General features: G+C 38.7%; 1 protein-coding gene across 2 annotated transcripts; it reads right to left on the bottom strand.

Moving 5' to 3' along the window:
• Positions 1 to 1,468: 1,468 nt before the first annotated feature.
• On the bottom strand, positions 1,469 to 19,444 carry NUP42 (nucleoporin 42). Of its 2 annotated transcripts, XM_049642905.1 has the most exons (7): positions 19,219 to 19,444; positions 16,571 to 16,796; positions 13,606 to 13,700; positions 7,239 to 7,315; positions 6,412 to 6,498; positions 3,532 to 3,616; positions 1,469 to 2,312 (listed from the first exon to the last, which is right to left on the bottom strand). In XM_049642905.1, exons 1-7 carry the CDS (start codon positions 19,328 to 19,330, stop codon positions 1,744 to 1,746), a joined length of 1,251 nt encoding a protein of 416 aa, XP_049498862.1. In that variant the 5' UTR covers positions 19,331 to 19,444; the 3' UTR covers positions 1,469 to 1,743. The 2 variants fall into 2 exon arrangements, with proteins under 2 accessions (XP_049498862.1, XP_049498863.1); XM_049642906.1 differs by lacking the exons at positions 13,606 to 13,700; positions 19,219 to 19,444 and adding an exon at positions 18,186 to 18,582.
• Between the last annotated feature and the right edge of the window lie 142 nt (positions 19,445 to 19,586).

The following is a 19,586-nucleotide window of genomic DNA, read 5'->3' as shown; positions in this document are numbered from 1 at the left end:
CCAGGTCTAAGCTGGCCTTCTTTGACTCCTGATACTGCTATGCACGCACACTGCTGGTTTCTACTGTGTAAACATCTTTGCTTTAGTTCCTCACACTGTTAAGTAACCCATAGCACTTCTTTGTGCTTTTTGACAGCAGCACTATTTGACAACCTTGAATCTCATTAAGTTCACCACACCGTGTGTGGGGGGTGGGGGAGGTGAGCACGTGTGTGTGAAAGCACATAAAATGCACTTCAGCAATTACAACAGAACTCCCAAATCACATATTACTGAGTAGTGTATATGCAACTAGACAGGCCCCTGTTTCCTAAATTTGCTTGTAGAATCTCATGAAACACTTGGTAAAAAACACATCCCCAGGTCTAGCCCTGTGGATATGTATTATTCTGGATATATAATTTAACAAATACCTCAGGTAATCCTTCTCATCAGGCAAATTTAGAAACACTAGACCCTTAACCTGCATCCTCAGAGCCTCCAGGACACTGGGAAGTTCAGCTGGGACCCATGGGAGACTGGTAAGTCTGGTAGCACAGGGTTCATTCCATTAGGGTAGGAAATTTCCTGGCGTCACCTGTAAGTTGGAATAAACATTGAAAAGTCTTTAGAGCTTGAGACCAAAGCAGAAACTTAGGATCTATTTACCATTTCTACACCAAGAATGGTTCCAAACATATACCCCTTGGCTATAGATTCTATCCCAAACTTTGGGTTTCCAGAAGTGTTAGCTGGGAGTCATAGAGTTCTTTGAAAGAAGTAACAACTGGATCCTCTGAGGACTGAATGCTTTGCATATGTGCTAAAATCATTTGGGGTGCCTTTTATTAGGTAAGATTCTGTTTTCACTTATATCAGCTCAACACCAGATCTATGTCAGGTAACTGCTCTTGTAGTGCTAGCTATGTCCTTCTGGAGGCTTGAGGGAGGAGCACAGAACTCTGATACATATGCCTCAACTCATGACGAGTCTTTGGCTTCTTGTGTCAACTGTATATAAGAGATAGAAGCATTCCTCTCTCAATCTAAGGACACAGGGAGACCCAACATGTATGAGAATTCTAAGAGAAGCTCACTAGAGCTGGTGAATCTTGACCCCACCACAGACACTATTTATTCACATGAGACCACAATTTCCATTTCTGTTACAATCCTGGGCCCATTTAAGAATTTGCCTAAAACTGATGAAGAATACTCAAATAGTGGCCCATGAGAAAGTTAAAACTGAGGGGGAAACAAAATTATGAGGGGAAAATGTCTCCACAGACCTGAAAAATACATTTTTGCCCTTTAAAAACTTATTTCTCTTTAAGAGAATTTTAACATAAAGGAAAGTGATGTTACTGATGTTTATTTGGTAAATAAGCTACATATTTAAGCATTTTTTCCCCTAACGGCTTTAGGAAAGATCTCCTTCCTTAAAAAAAAAATGTTTACAGGTAAACCTTTAAAGGGTATGACAGTAAAGTGATGTAGAATGAGAAAAGCACTTTATTCAGTGCACACTGACAGTTTTTCCAGTTCCATTCATAATTAAAGTAAAAAAAAAAAAAACCTCTTGAGTACTTTTTATGAAAAAAATATTGAATTTCAAAACCCCTGAAGTTACTATTGAAAGCTTATATTCCTTAAACGTATATATGTACATATATACGTATATATTTGAACCACTCAGAGAAATTATATATGAACCACTCAAAACAACTTTAAGAGCTGTTCTTTTCTGTATTTAAAATTGTCCTTTCAAATATTTAGAAGTTCCACAGGTGGTGGCTTTAATGGAATTTTTCCCAGAGTAAATTTCTTGGATTGAAACTGCTCCAGTTCTTCTGCTGTTAGTTGATCCTTGGGTGTGAATAACACATTATCTGTTGTGATGCTGCCATTTGAGACTGGTAAAGAGGTGGATATGCTGCTATTTCCAAAGGTGTCACTGGATGACTTGGAAAAAGCACTGTGAGAATGTGAGCCTAGATTACCAAAACCAGCCACAGAAGTGCCACTTCCAAAGGCTGGGGCTCCAACAGAGCCTGCTGCCATGGGAGCTGGAAATCCTGAAAATCCAGGTGATCCAAAACTGGAAGCTGCAGGACTTTTAAAAGAAAATGAAGCAGCAGATGTGATTGCAGGTTTCCCAAATCCAAATGTTGGAGTGGAAGTAGTGATGGCAGAACTGGCAGGGGGTGCGGCTCCAAACGCTGGAGTATTCCCAAACACAGAAGGACTTCCAGAAGCGGCAGAGGCAAATCCAGAGCTTGGTTTAAAACTAAAATTCTGAGCATTAGCACTGCTGCTGTTATGCACTGGAAAACCTAAAAAAAACAGAAAAAGGAAAAAATAACCTATGATAAGTCAGAAAATGTAACCATATTAACCACCCCTCCTTTTTTTCTTATTTCTGCCATGTTTGAATGTTGAGAAGCTTTATTGGAAAAAGTGAAAAGAAGAAGCTAGAACAAACCCATTAAAACCCTGTCGTCCTGTCTTTCTGCTGTACTGATCTCATTTGTACCACGATTATCCACACTCATGGAAACAGCTTTGAGAAACCTCTGGGATTAGGAGGTGGACTTTCGCTTTCCGTGCTCGTGTGCCCCAAGTAAATCAGCTATATCCATATCAAAGAAGTAACTCTTTCCTCAGCTATATTCTTTTATTTAAAAATTTTTTAATTTAAAAAGATATTTATTTTGGGGAGGGGGGACAGAGAAAGAGACAGAGAGACAGAGATGGAGAGAGAGAATCCCAAGCAGGCCCCATGCTGTCAGTGCAGAGACAAACGCAGGATGTGATCTCACCAACCGCAAGATCACAACCTGAGCCAAAACCAAGAGTCAGATGCTTAACTGACTGAGTCACCCAGGCGCGCCAGCTATATTCTTTTAAGCAAATATAGAGTGGTCACTTCATCTCAGTTTCCTCCTGTATAGATGGAGTGATTCTCAAGCCCCTTCCAGCTCTCAACTAAGATGAATATGATGAAATCATACTCTAATAATCGACATCTCTAGTTTTTGCCTAAATTTTTCCTGAGTTGCCATTTTTTGCATACTTTTTATGACAGTTGAAACCCCCAGTCCTAATTTGCATTTTTATTTGTCTCTAAGAACCATTGTTCACCTGTGTCCTAACTTAAAAAATTTGTCCTTTAAACTAAAAAAAAACCAAAAACAAAAAGTGACACAGTATTGCCACGTGAGACAATACTATGCTGTTATACACAGTGAAAAGAAGGTCCTCAATTGTGGTGCTGCTACAACAGTTACTATGTATTCCTATAAAACTTTTGAAAAAACTCCTAAAATACACTTTGAAAGCTTGAGCCATAGGGTCTTTCAAAAAACATGCTCCATCTGACCTCCATTTCACAAATGACTGATGAGCCAAATTCTTTGAAACTCCATTATGGAAGACAGTAGAATCTGCAATGGTAATTTAATGTCCCTTAACACACCTTCAGACTTTATGATCTGAAACCTCTAAAATCCTGTTTCCAAAATGGATAAAGTCTTGCATCACTTTATCATTTACCTGGTGGCCCAAATGTTATTCCTTGCATACTGCCAAATCCAAATGTAGCTGCTGCTTGATTTACTCCACACTTTACATCTGAGAGCTGTAAAAAAAAAAAAAAAAAAAAGCAGGCAAATAATAAATTAGTTGATGAATAATTCTCAATTCACAGCCAAATTAAATTTTAAAAATGTGCACTTACCAGGCGCATGGGTGGCTCAGTTGGTTGAGCATCCGACTTCAGTTCAGGTCATGATCTCATGTTCTGTGAGTTTGAGCACCGCATTGGGTTCTGTGTGAACAGCTAGCTCAGAGCCTGGAGCCTGCTTGGGCCTGTGTCTCCCTCTCTCTCTGCGCACCACCCCCCCCCCAACTCTCTCTCAAAAATGAATAAACGTTAAAAAAATTTTTTTAAATGTGCACTTAAAAATGTTTACCATAGAAAAATGCCCACAATATGAATACACATAGGAAAAAATGGACTAATTTCAATGAGTTAAGAGCAACTCATGAATTATGAGTGATGAATTATGGGTGATTTTAATTTTACTTATGCTTCTAAAATATTTTCTAAATTTCTTCAATGAATTTATATTAAAATCAGAAAAAAAATTTAATAAGACATTTTAATGACTAGGTTGATTATCAAAAAATCTAGACTTCAGGCAAAGGGCCTTTGGAGGCTACCTAGTCTACTTATTCTGATGCCTAAACTGAATTGATTCACAATTACATAATTAAAAACTTACTACTAAAATCTATTGAACATTTCCTATTCCTTGAAAATACTTTATGTTCTTACTATTTTCTACTCTAGAAATGTCTTTCATCTCTGCATAGTGAAATCTCAATCTCCCTTTCTTTTATTTTATTTTTAAGTTTTATTTATTTAAGTGATCTCTACACCCAATGTTGGTTCAAACTCATGACCCTGAGATCAAGAGTCGGATGCTCTACTGACTGAGCCAGCCAGGCACTCCTTTAAAATCCCTTTCAAGGAACTTTTCCCTTACTCCTTACCTCCAAGAAGTTTTTCCTAACTAAGTCAAACAGATATAATTTCTCTTATTTGGAAGCCTCAATAGCATTTTCTAAAAATCAATTTCATTGAGGTATAGTTTATACGCAATAAAATGCATCCATCGTATATATGTATTTCAGTGAGTTTTGACAAACTTCTAGTCACCACCACAATCAAGATTTAGAACATTTCCATCACCTCTAAAAGTTCCCTTGTGTTTTTTTCAGTCAACTCTCTCCCAAACGCTAGGTACAGGGAAGAACTCATCTCCTATCATTATAGATGAGGTTTGTTTTCTTTAGTGTTTCATATAAACGGAATCACATAGTATGTACTTTTTTTTTTTGGTCCAGCTTCTCTCCTTCAGTGTAATATTCATTAACAGGTAAACAGATAAACATATATTCATACACTGGATTAAAAGAATAAAGAATGAACTACTCATATATGCTAAGCCCACTGTGGGTGGGGCTGTCCAAGATCTTAACCTATGGAGGGGCACCTAGAAAAGTGGCAAAGAGCAAGGAACTTCTAACCCTGAGGGTAGTTGTGTAGTTCTTTGGACTCAGTTATCCCCTTTACATCAGTAATGGTGATGGTGGGCTACCTCTCATGTACGGACAGAATCCTTCAAGAAGTCCTACTAAACTTAAACGGCATTATAACAACTAAACGGTGGAGAAATTAGCTTACACAAGAGTCTGTTTAGGAAGTACATATTTAAGAAAGGGGTGGAGCACTGCAACTGTCACACAGTCATTTACTAAGTTAGGCAGTGACAACCATCATATCCTTTTTAGAAGGTAGAAATATAAATCGTCTGGGAAACTCTAAATATCTTATTTCAAAATAAGGTCCTTAAGAAGTTTTAATGGGAATAGAAACATCATAACTTTATTGACCAAGAGAATGAATATGCTATAGTCAGGATCATGTATCTTTGGAGACAAGTGGGTATACATCTACTAAAGGCATTTCTATATAGGTCAGGGAATAGATGGTGAGTGTTTTCCAGTCACAAAAGCAAACAGTAGTCTAAATGTGTATCCAGATCATTTTTCAAAGCAATTTCTTTGTAAATGCTAATAACCTGGTATATTTGAATTTATGTAACATTTTCAAAACTAGACTACTTAAGTCAAAAACTTTACCCTAAGGAGGGGCGCCTGGGTGGCGCAGTCGGTTAAGCGTCCGACTTCAGCCAGGTCACGATCTCGCGGTCCGTGAGTTCGAGCCCCGCGTCAGGCTCTGGGCTGATGGCTCGGAGCCTGGAGCCTGTTTCCGATTCTGTGTCTCCCTCTCTCTCTGCCCCTCCCCCGTTCATGCTCTGTCTCTCTCTGTCCCAAAAATAAATAAAAACGTTGAAAAAAAAAAAATTAAAAAACAAAACAAAACAAAAAAAAACTTTACCCTAAGGAAAGCAAAGTTACCTGTGCTTTTCTGACTGAGGAACAGAGAGAAAGCAATTCCAGGACTGTGATTTTATTTATTTATTTATTTATTTATTTATTTATTTATTTATTTTTTAAATTTTATTTTTGGGACAGAGAGAGACAGAGCATGAACGGGGGAGGGGCAGAGAGAGAGGGAGACACAGAATCGGAAACAGGCTCCAGGCTCCGAGCCATCAGCCCAGAGCCTGACGCGGAGCTCGAACTCACGGACCGCGAGATCGTGACCTGGCTGAAGTCGGACGCTTAACCGACTGCGCCACCCAGGCGCCCCGGACTGTGATTTTAAATGATACAATCCTGAGAATGTGTATCATAATTCTTGACAGAGAACTTTAGCTTTGCTTTCTAAATCCGAAGTGAAATTCTCTGCAAAAAAAGTAATAGATAAGACACTTCCCTGTAGAAAACTCTCCCAATACTCACCGAAGCTATGTTAGCCGATGTATTTAGATTTTTCAGTTCATTTACTCTGTTTCTCCACTGATTTATTAACTGTTGGAGGGAATTTAGCTAAAGAGAGAAGACAGAAAAATAATCAGTCAATTCTGAGTGTTTAAGTTAGTCTCTCTAACTTCATGTCTTTATTTGCTAAAATCACAAGTTTAGAAAACATTTTTATGGCCCATTACTCGTACAATTTGCCCAAGATGTTCCAGCTATAGTTCCCTCCCTGTTCTCCAAAACCTTGTGTCACCTGGTTTAGAATTTCAAGTAATGTGGCAGCACAGAGGTAGTTATATCTGGATGGGAACAAACATGTATACTAGTTGAAATGCATGATCATGACCGTAGGCAACACAAAAATACACTTTATGTCATTTCTTTTAAGCACTAACTTATTGAAGTCCAGCTTTTTTATTTTTTGATATCTCTTATGTGAGAATGTTAATCCGTACCACAGACTGTGTCTTATTTCACTGCTTTTCTAGAATTCATCATGGTGTCTGTACCTAATAGATGCTCCATAAGTGTCAAATGATAAAAGGGTCTGACTTCTATGACTGATCACTGGATAATTTGCAAGAAAAATAGTGACATTCCTAGTTATATAGTCAAAATATATTATTACCATTTTAGATAACCAACCAATTTCAAAGAAAGTAATTTAGAAAATAAAAATAGCCTTGTCTTGAGAAAAATTATTAGACCTCATCCACTTTGCCAATGTACAAGCAAGCCACTACAAACAGAGAAGACTATAATTAACAGCTAATCTGGTATTAAGGTAGATGAATAGGAAACAAACTTACATAACTCTGTAAGTTATTGCTGGTTAAGTAGTTATGGTATTCAAGCCTCAATTCCTCTGGTGAAATGTCTGTAAAACCTGAAGTGAGGAATCAATTGGAATCTTTAAAATAAATACCAGTACTTTTGATAGTATAGTAAAGCTAGAAGTCCTAGACAAGAATATATGCTAATGTTGATCATAAGAAAATTTTCATAATCATAAGGAAAAATTTCAAAGCCTATATGTTTAATAAAGTATAAGATTAAAATAAAATATAGTTGTATATTTGATCTTTAAAGGGGGAAATTTTCTAAAGATAAATGGAGTGTAAGGAATAATACAAGAGTTAACTACATATACATTCAAATTTCTGTCTAAAATAATATTCTGTATGCCAGAAACTATAATAAGCAAAATTAAAAGGCAAATGGAAAACAGTAACTTTAACATATATGACAGGAAAAGAGCTAATGTCAATGTGTAAACAGCACTTACAAATCCATAGGACAAACAAATAGGAGCAAACATAAGAAACAGGCAATTCACAAAAAAATTCAAATAGCCAGTAAGTAAGTGAAATAAAAAAGTTCAGTTTAGGGGCGCCTGGGGGGGCTCAGTCAGTTGAGCATCAGACTCTTGGTTTCTGCTCAGGTCATGATCTCAATTGGTAAGTTTGGGCCCCACATAGGGCTCTGTGCTAACAGTGTGGAGCCTGCTTGGGATTCTCTCTCTCCCTCTCTCTGCCCCTCCCTGACTTGCTCTCTCTGTCCCTCTCTCAAAATAAATGACTAACTTAAAAAAAAATTCTTTAAAAAAAAAGTTCAATTTAAAAATACAACTTAAAATACAGATAAGATACTTTACTTAATGGCAAAAATTAAAAATGGATGGTATTTATTGTTAGTAAGGGTGTGGTAAAATTGACATTCTCCTAAATTGCCTTTAAGGCAACCAGAAAGGCACTTTTCTAGGAGGACAATTGTCAGTACGTGTCAAATGCCTTAAATATGTTTGTACCTTCTGTCCTTAATAGAATTTCTAGGATTTAACCTCAGAAAATAATCAGACCTATAATCAAAGAGTTTTATGTATGAAGGTGTTCATTCTAGTATTTTTAGTAATAGAGACAACCTGAAAACAACAAAGTAGAATACAAAACTAGATTATGGTCCTAATTATATATATACAAACAGGAAATATGGTTGTGTGTGCATATTGTGAAAGGAATAATCTGAAATATTATAGTTTGTGACACCAGGTGATCTTTATTTTATTTATGTATTTCTGTGTTTTTCAAGTTTTCTATGGCAACAGCTGTAAATTTATAATTAGGAAACTTTTTAAGAAAGGAAAAACAACATTCAGGATATTTCCTACAGAGAATTACTTGTAACCCAGATATCATTAACTCCATGGACTTCTACACCCCAGAATAAAGAAAAGACTAAATGTTCAAATTAGAACCTTGGATTCCCTCTAACAACTTGTCGTTATACCATCTTTAATAACTGTTCAGGCCAAAAAACCTAGGAATCTCCTTGTATTTATCTCTTTCCCCACATCTAATTAATCAGCATCCTGCCAAGTTCTAATTCCAAAACACACTACGAATTTGACCAATTCTGTCTCCACTGCTAGTGATTCTAACCCAGTCAGTCACCAGCATTTGTCTCCTAACTCATCTCCTTGCCACTATTTTAGTTTTCACCCCACAGCACTCCCTACAGACCACTTCTTTCATAAAACAGTCCGACTGAGTTTTTTCTAATCAGATCATGTCCTTCTGCTTAAAGCTCCACATGGCTGTCCTTACAGTTAGTCCAACATGATCTGGCTCTTGGCTGACTCTATGGCCTTATGTCCTATTACTCTTTCTCTCATTCACTCTCCTCCAGGGGTTCTGGCCTCACTTGTCTTCAAACATTGCCAATCTTGTTCCTACAAGGGTCTATGCACTAGCTATTCCTACTGCCAGGAATGCTTTCCCCAAATCTTCCCATAAGAGACACCTTCTTCTCACTTAGGACTCTGCTCCAATCCTGCTTTGTAAGAATGGATAACTTACTCTAAAGAAAAACTGTCCCTCCAGTTACTTTATCCTCCTTCCAGCTGTTCCTCATCTGAACCACAGAACACAGAAAATTATCTGAGTGACTATTTTCACAGTTATCCCAAGGGGGTAAAAAAGCAGTATCATTTTAGATGCATAGAGAGTTAATTCATTACAACTGATGTCTAAGAACAGTTCTCCAACTTTTTGGTCTCAAAACCCATTTATATTCTTAAAAATCATTAACAATGCCAAAGAGCTTTTGCTTATATAGGTTATAATATACATATTTACCATATTTAAAATGAAAAATAAGAAATAATAGAACATATTTATTAATTCACATAAAAATAAGAAACCAATTACATATCAACATAAATGAAAAAACTATTTTTCAAGCAAAAAATAAAAATTTAGTGAGATGAGTGGCACTGTTTTATGTTTGTAAATGTTTTTTTGCATACTTTAATGTAAAAATATTTTATTGCTAAAAAATGCTAACCCTCTTCTGAGCTTTCAGTGAGTCATCATCTCTTTGCTGATGGAGGGTCTGTTTGTAAATTTTTTTAATGTTTGGTTTTAAGAGAAGACTGCTGGATTATTATATCTACTTCTACATTCAGTCTGTTGCAATATACTACCTGGCTGAAGTGTATGAAGAAAATCTGTTTTAACACAGATAGGGAGTTGGGAAGGAGAACTTTAATAATCTTTTCAGGTAATTGTGGTGTTAGGTTCTTACAAGTTTAGCTATAATGTAAATTTAAGCCTTAATATTAATTAACTTTTTGTATTATTATATTAAATCTAGTGGTTTATCTTGTGCTTAGAATGAATTTTTCAGCCATGCATGTTTTTATAACATCGTACATTGTCATTTAGAAACTACTGGTTCATTGAGTTATCTAGAACTTTCAAATATTGCCACATGCCATTTTACAATATCAAAAAACTCTTATTTGTTAATGTCACTGTCCATCTCATCAGAAGAGACTTTAAGAGATATTTAAGTCATCAAGCTGACAGTGGCAGAAAACAGTTTTCCATAATTCTAATTCTCACATGAAAGTTGAATTTTGTCATTGGCAATAAACAGTTGTTTTCTTTGAAGCAACAAACTCACTCCATTTGTTTTTTTAGAAAATGCTGCCAAATTCCTAAGTCTAGATAACCATAGCTGTCAGTCATTCTTTCAAGTAAAAACGGTCTATGGAAAAAGTGGCTGGTTCAGCTCACAACTCAAAGGATCACTCGTGTCTTCCCTCAAGGAAGATAACCATCATATCTGAGTATTTGGCAGAAGCATTTCATGTGTGCTTCTCATTTTGTCACACAGATTAAAAAAAGTGTGCATACAGGACACCTGGGTGGCTCAGTCAGTTGAGCATCTGACTTTTGATTTCAGCTCGGGTCATGATCCCAGGGTCATGGGATGGAGCCCTGCATGCTGCTCAGTGCTGAGTGTGGAGCCTGCTTGATTTGTTCTCTCTCTGTCTCTGTCTCTCTCTCTCTAAAAAATAGTGTGGGGCGCCTGGGTGGCTCAGTTGGTTAAGTGACTGACTTCAGCTCAGGTCATGATGTTGCAGTTCATGAGCTTAAGCCCCACGTTGGGTTCTGTGCTCACAGCTCGGAGCCTGGAGCCTGCTTCAGATTCTGTGTCTCCCCCTCTGTCTCTGCCCCTGCCCCGCTCACATTCTGTCTCTCTCTCTCTCTCTCTCTCTCTCTCTCAAAAATAAATAAACATTAAAAAAAATTTTTTTAAGGTGTACACTCAAGGGTCATGATTAATAAAATCACTATTTTTACCTCTTCATCAAAAACTTTAAGTGAAAATGGCATTAAAAAGTTTTTTTATTGGGGTGCCTGGCTGGCTTGGTCAGAAGAGCATATGACTTTTGACCTCAGGGTCCGGAGTTCAAGTCCCATGTTAGGTGTAGAGATTACTTATAAAAATTAAAAAAAAAATTTTTTTTATTGACTAATGTAGTCTGCTAGTACAGTTATGTTGCCTCTGCCTTGATTCATGCTAAGATACAAGGAGTTTGACCCATCAATGCTTTTGCACCAACAGTGCAAATGTCAACAGAGTGAAATGGCAATTAATGTCTTGGTATTATTATGAAAATATTTTTGAATTTGTAGAGCCTTTCGAAAATTTTTTAAAATTTATTTTTATTTTTTTTTAAAGTTTATTTTTGAGAGAGAGAGAGAGAGAGAGAGAGTGCAGGGAAGGGGCAGAGAGAGAGAGAGAGAGAGAGAGCGCGAGGGAGGATCTGAAGTGGGCTCCATGCTGACACAGAGAGCCTAATGCGGGGCTTGAACTCACATACCTTGAGATCATGACCTGAGCCAAAGTCGGACGCTTAACCGACTGAGCCACCCAGGCGCTCCTGTAGAGGCTTTTTAAAAAAAGTTTGACAGAAAGCATGTGTGTGCGCACTCAAGTACAAGTGAGAAGGGGAGGGGCAGGGGGAGAAGGAGAGAGAGAATCTCAAGCAGGCTCTATGCTGTCAGCACAGAGCCCACTGTGGGGCTGGATCTCACAAACTGTGAGATCATAACCTGAGCCCAAATCAACAGTTGGATGCTCAACTGACTGAGCCACCTAGGCACCCCAAATTTGTACAGCCTTTAAAAGGGTCTCAGGAATAGGGCTGCCAGATTTAGCAAATAATACAGGATGCCCAGGGGTGTCTGGGTGGCTCAGTTGATTGTTTGACTTCGGCTCAGGTCATGATCTCACAGTTCGAGAGTTCAAAGCCTGCACTGGGCTCCCTGCTGTCAACACAGAGTCCACTTCAGATCCTCTGTCCTCACCACCCCTACCCCTCCCCCGTGCACAAGCACTCTCTCTCTCTCTCTCTCTCTCAAAATAAACATTAAAAAAAATGCAGGATGCCCAGTTAAATCTCAATGTCAGATATATAACAAATACTTTTTTAGTATAAGTATGTCCTAAATATTACATGGGATTTCATATACTAAAAATATTTTTTGTTTACCTAAATAAAAAAGAATTTAAATTTAACCGAGTGTCCCATATTTTATCTGGCAATCCTACGTAGGAATCTATATTCCACAGTTTGAGAACCATTGCTTTAGGGCATTAGACATTAGGTTTAATTCCAAACTGATTAAAAAAGGTTCAGTACTTCTTTATTTTCTTTATAGAAAACACTATCTAAAACTATCTGATTTATTTGTATTATTTACTGTCTCCCTCCCTCAAGAACATAAGCTTTGTAAGCATGGGAGCTTGTCTATCCTGCTCATCACTATATTCTTAGAACTTAGAATAGGGCCTGGCACAAAAGAAATTCAGTAAATATTTTGTTGAACAGCTGAGTGAATAAATAACTAAGGACTGGTGTGACAAATGCTCAGAGGGAATAAGCAGGCAGAGCTGAGACAGAGTAGGGATCCCAGAGTTCTGAGGGTTTGCAGGGGCTCTCATCTGCGAGGTACTTGCTATTTACTCAACAGCACAGAGGGCCCAGGACCACCCAAAATAGGATTAGAAAAGTGTGGTGCTCTAGGTTTGAGTTCAGAAAGGGCTTAGGGACCACGCACAAAAGAAAACAGGGAGGAAAAAGGGTATTCTAAAGAAATGCTATCCCTGTAGCCAAGCTAAAGCTCTTTACCTTCACATGCTATCTCCAGAATAGGTCTCAAAACGCTTTACAAAAAATAACTATCTTTGGAAGGAAATACAGGGAAGGGAGAAGAGAATCAGGCAGCCAAGGCCTTAATGACAAAAAGGATGTGAATCTTCTATTCACTGTTAGCAGCTAAGAGTTTTGAAAGTTGTACCTATAGGGGACCAAGAAGGCAGAGACTCTTTGGGGGCTCACAGAATTGGAATCGGGGTGGGTCCTGATTTCACTATTTTCCCATGAGAACTACATACTTTAAAAAAACTGTATCTTCTTTTAATTTTTTTTAATGTTTATTTATTTTTGACAGAAAGATACAGAGCACGAGCGGGGGAGGGGCAGAGAGAGAGGGAGACAAAGAATCCGAAGCAGGTTCCAGGCTCTGAGCTGTCAGCACAGACCCCGACACGGGGCTCGAACTCACAGACCACGAGATCATGACCGGTCATGATCATGACCGGATGCTCAACCGACTGAGCCACCCAGGCGCCCCCTCAAAAAACTGTATCTTCTAATCTCTATCTCTGAATTATTCAGTTCCGCCAGAAAAATGGAATACTTTAAACAATGTCTAAACTCTCCTAACTGTAGCTAAGTTTGAGATTAGTTTATTAAGCATGACCTTCGTTTTAGAAACTAAGAGTTATAAAACACAATTTATAAACATACAATTTCTCAATTACCTGAAATATTAGGCTTCTTTTTCACTGGCGAATAAACAGAAAACATCCACTGCCCTGATGATTCCCAAACTTCCATATCTTTTATAATTCCTTCTCTGGAAAAAAAAAGAGAAAAGGAACTTTTTAATCTGCTTGTTAAAATTTATTGTTTATAATTTTCAATGACTCAAATTTTAAATTATAGTAAACATATAATTTCAGATTTTTTCAACTGTATTTTCTGAAGAGTATTCTTTAAAGCAGAATTTATAGAATAAGAACTATATTTCATTATTTTAAATATTGTAATATTGGGGTGCCTGGGTGGCTCAGTTGGTTGAACATCTGACTCTTGGTTTGGGTCAGGTCATTATCCCAGGGTTGTGGGATTGAGCTGTGTTGGACTCCACACTGAGTGGGGAGCCTGCTTGGGATCCTCTATCTCTGTCTCTTCCCCTCCCTGTACCCCTCTCCTTTGCTCGAGTGCTCTTTAAAATAAAAAAAAATTAGGGGCGCCTGGGTGGATCAGTCAGTGAAAGGTCTGACTGCAGCTCAGGCTATGATCTTGTGGTTCTTGGGTTCAAGCCCTGCGTCGGGCTCTGTGCTGACAGCTCAGAGCCTGGAGCCTGCTTTAGATTTTGTGACTCCCTCTCTCTCTGCCCCTCCCCACTCATACTCTGTCTCTCTGTCTCTCTCTCTCTCTCAAAAATGAATAAACATTAAAAATGAAAATAGGGGGCACCTGCATGGCTCAGTCAGTTAAGCAGCCAACTTCAGCTCAGGTCATGATCTCATGGCTCGTGAGCTTAAGCCCTGCGTTGGCCTCTGTGCTGGCAACTCAGAGCCGGGAGCCTGCTCAGATTGTGTCTGCCTCTCTCCCTGCCCCTCTCCTGCTTGAACTCTGTGTCTCTCTCTCAACAATAAATAAATATTAAAAAATAATTTTAAAAAATTAAAACAAAAAAATATAATACCAAAAAAGTTTATAGTTTTGGTTTTCTAGTAAGCTGAACCATTAACCAATACATTTATTAAGTGAGAACTATCCAACTATACATATTTAAAGAACTAAAATACAATAAGATATACAATACTAACTTTAATCTTTCTTTGTTATCATAAACATCAACGGCCATTTAACTGGAAAAAGACACAAAGCACCATATGAGTAATACAGAACCATGACATTTTAATTTTATGTATGTATGTATGTATGTATGTATTTGAAGTTTATTTATTTATTTTGAAAGAGAGAGAGAATGAGCAGAGGACGGGCAGAAACTCTGAGAGGGAAAGATAGAATCCCAAATAGGCTCTGTGCCATCAGTGAGGAGCCGATGTAGGGCTCAAACTCACGAACTGTTAGATTATGACCTGAGCTCAAACCTAGAGTCAGACACTTAACTGACCAAGGCATTCAGATGTCCCTTTATTTAATTTGTTAAAAAAAAAAAAATTTTTTTAAGTAAGCTTCAAGCCCAGCGGGGAGCCCAATGCAGGGCTTGAACTCACTACCCTGACATCAAGACCTGAACTGGGATCAAATCAGACACTTTAGCCACGTAAAGTTTAAGGCACTCAGAACCTTAAACTTTTTAAAGTGGGCAGGATTTGGGGCGCCTGGGTGGCTCAGTCGGTTAAGCGGCCAACTTCGGCTCAGGTCATGATCTCGCAGTCCGTGAGTTCGAGCCCCGCGTCGGGCTCTGCTGACAGCTCGGAGCCTGGAGCCTGTTTCAGATTCTGTGTCTCCCTCTCTCTGACCCTCCCCCGTTCATGCTCTCTCTCTGTCTCAAAAATAAATAAATGTTAAAAAAAATTAAAAAAAAAATAAAGTGGGCAGGATTTTAGAAACCATTTTAATTCTCATATTTTGCAGAACAGAAAACAGACCCATGTCCATATAGTTATTTTATTGGCGAAGGTGTGGATAGATTTGACTCTAAATTAAATGGTTCCCTCCACTATCCAAAAAGCCACAATTAATAAAATTTTAGCTATCACAGAATTTTAAATAATTTTTAAATTATTTTACAACATCAAATATAGGAAGGAAGGCTTTGTTTGCTTTTACCTTTAAAAAATCAATTGTATGTAGTACATGGCTCAAAATGTTTACCACTTGTTCTAATTTATTATGGGAAATAAAAGACTAACAAGTATATTTAAGTTCTGTCCTCAAGTGGGGAGCTGAGGCAACAGTTACAGAGAGTCAGGGAATATTTTGGCACCAGTCATACATTCTACCATGATCAAGAAATCATAAGGAATATACTCCACAGTAATGAAGGAAATCAAATGAAATCAGTTTCAATGGGGTAGGTGAAATAAAAATTTTAGAAAGAAAAATGCCAGATGTTGTAAGTACCACCAAGATTACAAATAGCTTAAATTACCTCATACTTTGCAAAGACCTCATAATTTGCAACAAATTTAAACAGAACTACTTTAGAAAGATATTCACAATATAGTGTTAGCCATAGAAAAGTGGGAAAAAAAATTAGCCCTGAGAGTCACTGTACTGGTATGGTAAGGTGACCAATATTTTTTTTAATTTTTACTTTAGAGAGAGAGAGTATGTAAGTCAGGGAAAGGGAGAGAGGGGGAGAGAGAGAGAGAGTCAGAGAGAGAGAGAGAGAGAGAGAGAGAGAGAGAGAGAGAATCTCCAGCAGGCTCCACAGCGTGGAGCCTGATGTGGGGCTCAGTCCCATGACCCTGGGATCATGACCTAAGCTGAAATCCAGTTGGATGATCAACTGACTGAGCCACCCAGGTGCCCCAAGGTGGTACATTTTTAAGTGAAATAAAGTCTACTGTGACATATGCAAAATAGTTATCTCTGAGTAATAGGATCATGGGTGCTTTTTCTTCTTTTTGCTTATTCTGATTGTTTAATAATGTATTACTTCTTTTTTAAAGAAAATATTATAGGTACTTTTGAAAAAAATAAGCAAATGGGTAGTTAGTTTTTCTGAAGGCTTCCACTTACAGAAGTTTCTTTTCATCTTTCTGCTCATCAGAGCTGGGTGAAGCAAATGGATTCTGGGATAGTCCAAATCCCCTGTTCCTGCTAGTTGAAGCTCCAGAATCCGAACTGAAAGATGGTTTTTCTTGATCTCTGCTGCCCCCCCATGGTGTGGATTTGGAGAAGCTGGATGGCTGGATAACACTGGAGTATCTCTGGCTGGAGGGATTCCATCCACGTCTGTTACTACCTGAAAACAAAACAATTTTATTGGCAACTCCTTTTTTAAAACTCTAAAAATTTCATTACATTTTGTCTTATTATGTGCAGACATTATGCAAAGATTTAAGAAGCACATTTCCACTCATTTTAAATCACAAAATTCTTCATTTTTGATTTATATATTTACTTGTAACCAACACATCATGTAATGGTCTAGTGGCATTTTTTGTTTGTTTGCTTAAAAAGATTGAGAGGACTGTAAATCCACAGAAAAATAATGATATATTACTAAGTTAAGATGATATAAGCTTATTAAATAAATAATTGCTTGATAATGGATTTAGGATCTATCTTAAACCATAAGCTCCTTCAGGATAAAAAGTTCTGTCTTTACCATTTTTTGCTCTCCTACTGGGCCCTTACACAGCAGTAAAGTCTGAAAAATGAACAATGTATTAAAGAGTTTGTTGAATATAAAAAATTAGATCCTACCCTTCGTCCTTGAATAGATGCTTAAATCTTTTTTTTTTTAATTGTTTTTTAACGTTTATTTATTTTTGAGACAGAGAGAGACACAGCATGAATGGGGGAGGGGCAGAGAGAGAGGGAGACACAGAACCGGAAGCAGGCTCCAGGCTCTGGGCCATCAGCCCAGAGCCCGACACGGGGCTGGAACTCACGGACGGTGAGATTGTGACCTGAGCTGAAGTCAGACGCTTAACCGACTGAGCCACCCAGGCGCCCCGATGCTTAAATCTATTTGACTCCATCTTCCCTCTGGGAAAACACCATTACCCACCTCTCTTTCATAGGGAGATTATAATTTACATGTGAATAAAATGCATTGAGTTCTATTATGAGCAGATTCTAATATTTCATAATTATCGAAATGAACCAACAGGACTCTCTCCTCTCTCTGTATTTAAAAAAATCTTCTCACTTAAAGTACCTCATTTACTCATCACTTCCTAGTTGGGGCCAAGATAATTCACCTTGTTTTTGACTGAATTAGGAGATATGCCATGAAATATATTAAAAACTGGAGTGATGGGAGATATATTCCTTCTTGAAAATTCATCTTCCATTTCTAAAACTACTTAATAAAACCAATGATAAAAAGGAGCAGATTGCTGGGCCAGATTCCTCATGAAAGGGTTAATGGTATTTTATTTTTCTGAAGTTTCAAATCCTTTGGGGGATGACACCCTGAAGAAATTCATTCTTTCTTTTGTATATAGCTTTTGGCCTTCACTTATTAATTCTAGAAGCATTCCTTTCTGGGAACTAAATACACTGTTTACTTAATGAGTTTCTTCAACCATTAATCCATTCAACATTTATTTTTTAATTACTACATTTAGAGTGAGTCTTCAAAGAATGTCAAATATTAAGTGGTTTTTCTAGGAAATACACTCACATTTATCAAACCCCGAGTCATAATTTTTGGTTTGGAATATTCACTAGACTAATGGTGGGTGATGCAAAAGGACTGTCTCCAAGACGAGGAGGGATCAGACGTGAAACCACAATGCAACATGAAGAGTTGGATGAACAGTCCTACAAGAGGGAAGGGAAGGAAGAGTTGGAGAGGTGGTCAGCATCTTGTGACACTGTCAAGGGCTACCGTCAATCCTTAGAAAATAAAACCCAACTATTCATCTGAACTTCAAAACTTTGCATTGTAATATGGTTTCATTTTTGTTCCCTCCTCATCTTGAACACCATCCTTTCACATCATCCACGATTGGCTTAAATATTCCAAAAACTTTGACAATCACTAAGGCCCAGATAGTAGGTCAACGCGGTCCTCCACCCCCCTTCCCTCATAACTCACAGTTCTTAACTGGGCATCCCACCCTTCTAATTTTACCCCCAATGTTATGAACATGTACATTCACCTGGGGTATACCTTTGTAGCTATTAGATTTTGAAAGGAGTTTGCAACTTCTCCAAAGTTAAGAATCCAGGCTCTGACCCCAGTTGCTAGCCTCTCTCTGGAAAAAAGTTTGGTAAAAATTATATTTAAGGTGACAAGGGAAAAAAATAAAGTACTCAGAAGGGTAGTAAAGCAAGGAGGCATCTGGGTCGACCTACACCAATTCTCCGGACCATTACCACCCACAGACAAGGTAGCTTTCCACGTACTCCCGACCTAAAAACTCATTGTTTCGCATTAGTAACAAAGGCCAAGTGCCTGTCTTCATCCCCTCAACAAAAAACAACCCAGGGGCTAACAAGCTAATAAAAGCGTCGGAGAGAACCTGAACCCAGCCTGGTGGGCGGGGCTGAAGAGGGGACGACGCGAGCAACTCAGCGTCACCGGACTAGTGCACAGCGCCGCAAAGCCTAGTGGCGGGCCTCACGCCTGACGCCCGGTCCCAACCAGACGAGCCCCGCGGGCCAGGCCTTTCCCTAGTCGGCTACCGGCGTAGGACCGGGGAGAACGTCACCTGAGGGCTGTTGCTGCCGTCCCCCGCCCGCACCCCCGGCGCCGGGATGTTCGTTCCAGCACCGGTCTCCAAAGCGGCACCGGCCTTGAAGGAAGAATTGACAAATGGTCATAGCGACGGCGTCGCCCACGGAACGGTCTTCAGGCGGCACCCTCAGCGGAAGGAGAGCCCAATGCAACCACAGGTCCCACCCCGCTACCGTGATGTCATCTTCTCGCGCCCCTTTCTCTCTTGTCCCGCCCTGGGATGAGAGGCGTGGATTTTACCCAATAGGGTTTGAGAAGAACGGGGCGGCCCCCACTCACTGAGCTTGTCTTGGGAAAGCGGAATGTTTGGATGGTTAACGTGGAGAAAGAGGCGTGTTTGCG

The sequence above is a fragment of the Panthera uncia genome, chromosome A2 (assembly GCF_023721935.1).
Source record: "Panthera uncia isolate 11264 chromosome A2, Puncia_PCG_1.0, whole genome shotgun sequence".
Lineage (NCBI taxonomy): Eukaryota > Metazoa > Chordata > Mammalia > Carnivora > Felidae > Panthera > Panthera uncia.
This window is presented reverse-complemented; position numbering and strand designations above follow the sequence as displayed.